Source organism: Mandrillus leucophaeus, unplaced genomic scaffold (genome assembly GCF_000951045.1).
Source record: "Mandrillus leucophaeus isolate KB7577 unplaced genomic scaffold, Mleu.le_1.0 Scaffold531, whole genome shotgun sequence".
Lineage (NCBI taxonomy): Eukaryota > Metazoa > Chordata > Mammalia > Primates > Cercopithecidae > Mandrillus > Mandrillus leucophaeus.
Genome location: NW_012105709.1, coordinates 1,421,955 through 1,429,355, shown reverse-complemented (window position 1 = coordinate 1,429,355; position 7,401 = coordinate 1,421,955). Strand labels below are relative to the sequence as shown.

Sequence of the window (7,401 nt, the reverse complement as noted above, 5' to 3'; positions counted from 1 at the left end):
ATGAAGACAGGTAGGCACTCATTTAGAAACTCTTCCCTGTCATCTTATACTGAGGCATAAATGAACTCCACCAGAGGTTCTGATATCTAAGATGTCTGATTCTATCATGGTTTCTTCAAATACTGGCCACACACTAGTTATTCACAAGCGCATAAAGAGATGAAAATAATTAGCAAGAAAGAAAAAGCATAAGCAGTTTGTATTACCTGAAACGGTCTCCCAGTGTTTGGTAGGTCAGCAGAGGCAATATTTAGAACAGAGCCACAACCACCAAATCGTTCATTCTGACAGCCATATACAACCAGTGGGATTTATAAGACAGAATTAAGGTCCTGCATAGAATGTACAGTTCAAGTATGCATCATGACAAAATCAGAGTAGGTTTATACTAGCCATCCTGGAGAGGAAAGCTCATGCTACTCTTCAAAACAATGAAGCTTAGGATTAGTCTTATAAACCATACAATCCAGTTACACAGAAGAAAAGGGTTTAAAGTTTGAGAAACTGATATTTAACAACTGCAAACAGAATGAAAACTGAGTATGTGGCTGCTTAATGTTCACAGTTCAGGGCTCTCTCTGCTCTTTCCTAAATCACTTTTTCAGAATCACCAGGGAGTCAGAGCCAGAAAGGATGCAGAAATGTAATCCAGGGATTTTCACCTTTTAAAAATAACAGATTCTTCCCTGTTCTTGCCCCAAATAAAATATAACCTGCGCCCTAATACAAAATAGACTAAAACTTAGCTATTTTGTAAGGCAGGATGAGGAGAGAATTCTAAGTTGCCCATAATAACCCTTTTATAGAGACTGTACATTTTATCATATCCAAAAACTTCTGTATTATTTTTGAAGTGTTAAAATTATCCATCCATAAATAGTAAAATAAGTATATAAAAAATAAGCAACTAAAAAACTGAGTTTTTCAATTTTCAAATAATTTTTTAAAAAGATCTTTAGAAGTCCCACAGTGTCTCTGAACTATTTAAGTTGCTTAATCCATGCAAGACAATCCAAAGAGCAGTAACTACTCATTTTCCATTTACAATTAGAATATCATAAAGGATTTTTTACTTCTTATTTACTTTTTACTGATAATGTTTGGTACATTGTAATAGGTATTCATGGCAAACAAACCAACAGATAAACAGAGAAAAAAAATTTAAATCACTCACAATCCATTATCCAAAGGCAAAACTTAGCTGCATATTCTTTAGCACTTTTCCTTTGCAAACTGTTTTATAATCCACTTCAACTTAATTTATGATTTATCTTTATATAACTGTTTAAGATAGTTCTAACATTTTATTTCTCTAAATTATTTGTGTAATCATTCTACGTTTATTGATATGAAAAGAAATAGGTCATTTTACTATTTAAAAAGCTTTCCTTTTTTTGTAAGAGACACTACGTTACGTTTTACAAGGTGTTTCCCAAGTCTGTGTTTTCATATTTAGGCCACTCTCTTGTTCACATGAATGGTACAAGACATTAACTCATGAAGTCAAAGGATACTCATCAGGCGGAGAGCAGCTGCACACATAATGCACGGCTCCACAGTGACATATAACACAGTGTGTTCAAATACTTCAGAGGGACTCTTGCCACTTCGACGACACCAATCAAGGACCTGATCAATGGCCACCATTTCTGCATGTCGAGTAGCCTGAAAAGAGAAAGGGGCTTGCACTGATGTTGTTTGCTTCAAGTGACCACTATTTTACAAATATATAAAAAATAAGTACAAAATATGCACCTATCCTTTCTGCCAATATTTTAACAAATACAGTTTCAAGACACCCTTAGCAGGGGACAATGTATTCCCCAGTTCAAGTACCATAACCTCACTTGCGAAAGATATCTAATCAGAGATGCCAAAGGAATCATGCTGCATTTTTAGTTAAGTACTTAAGTATCTTAGGGGAAACTCTTTCAATTAAAATGCCACAGAGAAGGTAAGTCTAAAAAGCAAAGAAAAAAAGTGTATGGTTTCTGAATATTTCAGGGGAAGCAAAATTTTCAAAAGCTTGTGCTCTAGTTTCAAATATATGTTCAAGGCTGTCACTGATCTCACTCCAAGCAAATCTACATTAAGTTTACTGGAATGTCACCTCTTACACTTTTGGGGAATGAGGTTTTATATACTGGAAGACTCTAGAGAAGAAGAGATTTGGTATTGGTTTCAGACACTTTGTGGGAAGCAGTACAGGATAGGAGAGATCACAAAGCATGAAGAACTGACTACATTTAAATTTGAATCTTGACAGTGACATTACTAATTATGTGGACTTAGGCAAGTTACTCAACTTCTGTAAGTCTAGATTTCCCATATGTAAAATGGTATACACTGGTATCTACACTTATACACCTTATAAATCTGAATTACATGAAGCATGGTGCCACATAATACTATACATGTACTCTGCTAGCTCTTGTCTCCTTTTCTTTCTCCCTTACTAAAATAGCTTAAAATGAATCATAGATTCTATATGGAATAATTATTAGTAATATTCATGACAATAGCATTTATCAATAATTTACTGAGTGCTAATTATGTACAAGTCACTGGGCTAAATAAATTCTGTGTAGGATAAAAAGTCTCTGTCCTTAACAAGCATAAAATCTGGTGGGGCTCATTTACCTGTGTGATAGGGCAGGGTATGAAAAGTGCTAGCACAGTGGCCCAAGATGCCACAGAAGCTACAGGCAGATGAGAGCGGAGCTGGCCAAGGGGCTACATGGGTGAATCACAGAATTGATTACCAGAGATGGAAGGTACTTTAGAGAAGAGGTTCCCAAACCTGGCTGCACACCAAAACTAAATGGAGAGTTTTAAAAAAAAGGTTTCCCCAACTTAGGTGCTTTCAAAAAATCAGATTTAAATTATGGAATCAAATCTCCCTACAGCTCTCAATAAACAATTGCTGAACTCAATCATCTCAGGCAACTCTCTCTTTTGCTACTAAAGAAAAAGAAACTAAGCCAAGCTGGCATGTGTTAATCACACACAGCTGGGAGAGGAGGTGGTGGTGGCAACGGGGTGGTGGTGGTGGTATCAGATCCAAATGCAGAACTCAGGTCTTCTCACTTGGGGTCAAGAGTCTTTCTATGCTATAGTTATAGCGTAATCTTCTTTATGACGCAGAATAACAAAATAAACCCAGGTTAATTTCAGCATATAGAAGAAACCCAGGTCACTGGATGGGGTTAGATGGATATTGTTAGGACATTCAAAGTTCTCATCTTAAAGATACCGTACACAAAATGCAAACTGGAAAATATGACCATGATTTAAAATACAGAATTCTACTCCTAAATAAGTATCTATACATTAATTGCTGTATTGTTTATTACTTTATGTTTTAATATCCTCTTAATAACTGCTTTGTGAGTCAACATGAATGTAATTAAAACATTTTTAAAAATTCTTCAAAACATTTTTTCAAAAATTTTTGTATGTTTTACAGTATTTAAAATTGATATTTAAAATTATGTCATTTTTCAACAAACATCAACTAATTGCAGAGGTATGTGTACATGCTTCTGTTTTTTCTAACGGAAACGGTAATGGCTAATTTAAAAATGTTAATTCTACATGGGAATGACTATCCTGACAGTTAAATAATACTGCTCAGTGTTATGATAATGGTAATTATTTTAACATTGTTTGAAATTATTATACATGTGAGTTAAAATTAAAAGACTGTATATATGTGTATATTGTTATATGATTTATATGAAAGAAAATTGTCTGGAAGAATATGGCAAAATTTTAATAGTCCTGCATAGAGAAATGAGAATAGAACTGCTTCTACTTTCTGTATTTGAAATTTTAAAAAGGTATTTCAAAATGAGCATTTAAACAACGAAGAAGGCCCTGACAGTGGCTGAACTCCCCCAGCAGATGTTTGAAGCCAAGAACATGATGGCTGCCTATGGCCCCCAATATGGCCTCTACCTAACGGAGGCTGCCATTTTCAGGGGCTGCATGTCCATGAGGGAGGTAGAGGAGCAAATGCTTAATATCCAAACCAAGAACAGCAGCTATTTTGCTGAATCCCCTACAATGGGAAAACAGCTTTCTGGGACATCCCATCCCCAGGGCTAAAAATGTCCACCACCTCTGTCAGTAACAACATGGCCATCCAGGAGCTGCTCAGGCACATCTCAGAGCAGTTCACAGCCATGTTCAGGTGCAAGGCCTTCCTGCACTGGTACACAGGCGAGGGCAGGAATGAGATGGAATTCTCTGAGGCCGAGAGCAACATGAATGACCTGGTATCAGAGTACCAATAGTCCCAGGATGCCACTGCTGAGGAGGAGGGAGAGTTTGAGGAGTGGACTGAGGAAAAGGGGGCCTAGAGCCTTCTGTTACTGGGTTAAGGGTGGGGGCGGTATAAATTCTTCATTTACGCACAATGTGTTCTGTGATAGCCATGTCCGTGTGGCCATTTGCTTTTCTCACTCCGTGTTCACCTCTATCAAAGCATTTCCATAGTAAATAAATAAATAAAAATAAAAAGTATGACTTGCATATATTCATGCTTCTCACTTATCACAGGGTAAATTTAAAACTGATTGATTAAAAAGCTGTCTTTTTCAAGAATTCAAAGGAAAAAGAATTTTGTGAAATACTATATTTTTATTTAAGTGCCTTTTTTCTTTCTAATTCCACACTTCAATCTACTATTTTTCATAAGCAAATTGATAAAAAAAGTTTTTTAGGGGGCTGACATATTAACTACAGATTTTCTATGCAGTGAATATGGTTATATGTAAATCCGAATTGTCCAACTACTTTGTCGGAACAGTTCCTATTGATTGGAACTGCTGGAGCGAAGTATACGCAAAATCTACATTTTGAGTAAATTTCCTATAATCAATGTAAGCTTTCCCAGTGTTTGAATGTTTCCCATTTCCTAAAACTGTTCAAACATTAGATATCACTATTTTAAATCACGGATAATGTAATGTTGCAAAGAAATTGCTTTTTTCTTCTGTTAAAGTTAAGCTAGATCATCTTTGTATAGCCTTATTGGTTACTTGTTATTTCATTTTCATCTGTTCCTTTTATTTTCACTTCCCTTGTAATATTAGTCTCTTTGTTACTGATTTCTAAGAGCTCATTTCTGATTAAGGATGTGAGCATTTTGTCAAGCACTGCAAATGAAATACCATGTTTATTCCTGTTTATTTTACTGTGGTGTTTTATTTTTTTGGTTGTACAGAAGTTATGTATTAAAATATAATCCTGTTGTTTTATGGTCAAAAATAAATAATAAAAGATTTGCGAATCTGGATTCCTATCTTACATGTGTTTTGCTAAATATCAGTTTTCTTTTCAACAGATGTGACTGACAGATGAACTTTAAAGTTCTCATAGCACTGGTATCAACACCAGCTTATTCTCTGGCTCCCAAAATCACACGACAAGACAAAAGTCTGTGTAAATGGCATTACAGGTATAAGTGATCTTTGAGTCCACCTAGGAATTTTTGTAATCACAAAATTTGGTAGTTTACTTATACTTCCCAAGTATACTTACCATGACACATTGTTGTGATACCACGTTTAAGAAGCACTGCCTTGAACCATGAACTTCCCAACCTAACTGTAATAAAAGTCATACAAGCTATTAAAATGTACATACTACATGTAGCTACAGAGGCAGCTGGTGTGGAAGACCCTAGTTTGTTGAATTATCTGATACAGAAATAGCTTCCTTTATATAATCTTCATACCTCCCTCCAAAGCTATAATTTGAGGATACTTTTTTAATGTACTAAGATGAAAATATTATTTAAAGGTACTAAAAAAGGAGTGCAATATGAGTTAAATTGACCTATTTTGTAAAATGAAAATTTCATATATTAGATTGGCTTAAAGTAGAGACAGACTTGTTTCTTCCATGATGATATTCTGATGAAATAAAATCCCCTCTTGGGTTTCACTCAAGCGTTAGAGTAAAACTCTATGAAACAGAAAATTATTCACTAAGATTTTATGGCTTCATTAAATTGTTCTGAAATTTTCCACAATAAAAAAAATAAACATGTATCACTTTCAAAATCAGGAAGAAAATGATACTGAAAAAGAGAGACGTTAAGAAAAGCTACCCACCACTGGCAGTTACGGGACTATATTCAGTCTCATCTTCACACCAACTGTGGTCAGTTCTCTCCAGTCCACCCATCACTACTGTATGTTTGCAATTATACTGCTCAACTCACATACATTTTTGGTTTGGTTAACTTCATTTCTCCCCTTCCCTACAACTTCATTGTTGTAGACCATAAGGCAACCAACAGGAACTTCAGTATTTTCGAGGGCTTCTTTGGCCTGAAACACAAAGTGGAAAATGTAAGATGTAATACTCCATACTTGAAAAGAGTATAGGAAAGAGATGCAGCATGAACAGGATACATATGTACAAAGACTAAAACAAAGAAGTGCAGCTTTCCCTTTTCTGGAATATAGTTCCATTACGGTATTTAGTGCCCATGTTCTGTGTTGTGTCCATGTTAAGGGAGACTCAAAAAAAAATCCCCTTCATAGGTCCAGAGCCCCTGATTTCTTCTCACTGGAAATAGATGCGATCAAAGGAGACTGTGACTGACCACTGTTCTTAAAGTGCCAGGGTCTATGTGTCTTTTCAGAGATAGAATACGTATTTGCAAAAAGGTAGGGAATAAATAACATTTATAAATCCTTTATTACAATTCTTTCCTCATTGAAATTCCTTTGCTTCTTTAAAAAGTATAGAAATTATCCTCTAGAGTCCTGATGGCTAAAGGTAACCAGACTGGATGTTGCCCTGTCCCACAATTTCTACTCCATGTGAGACAATAAGAGTTTAGAAGTACTCTATGTAAAATGGCACAATCATTATGAGAAACATTTCGAAAATTTATTTAAAAAGTAAACACACACACAGTCTATAACAAAATTCCACTCCTGGGTATTTAAAGAAGGGAATATGTGTCCACAAAAAATAAAAATAAAAATTTTAAAAAAATAAAAAGCTTAAAAAAGAACCAAAACTTTGAAAAAGAATGTTAATAGTCAAAACCTGAAACTGCACAGGTGGCCATCAACAAGAAAATGGATACACAAACTGTGTCCTATTCATATAATGGAATACTAGTCGGCAATAAAAAGGAACTACTGATACTGTGACAACATGGATGAGCCTCATAGATATGTTAAGTAAAGGAAGTCACACACAAAAGCACACATACTATATGATTCCTTTTGCACAAAGTACTACAACAGATTAAACTACAATGACAGAAACTGGAACAGTGGTTGCTTCATGGAGGAGGATGTGCAGATTGATTGGGGAGGTACACAAAAAAATTTTCTGAGGTGGTGAAAACTTTCTGGATCTTGATAAAGACATGGA

At 35.2% G+C, this 7,401-nt stretch overlaps 1 protein-coding gene across 1 annotated transcript in view; it reads right to left on the bottom strand.

Moving 5' to 3' along the window:
- The window catches only part of ADAT2 (adenosine deaminase, tRNA-specific 2), a 34,432-nt gene that overhangs the window by 16,468 nt on the left and 10,563 nt on the right, over positions 1-7,401 (bottom strand). Inside the window, exons 2-4 of the mRNA XM_011997165.1 lie at positions 6,234-6,338; positions 1,515-1,665; positions 207-313 (exon numbers count right to left, since the gene is read on the bottom strand). Coding sequence (XP_011852555.1) covers positions 207-313; positions 1,515-1,665; positions 6,234-6,338 — 363 coding nt within the window. The remainder of the gene's footprint in view (positions 1-206; positions 314-1,514; positions 1,666-6,233; positions 6,339-7,401) is intronic.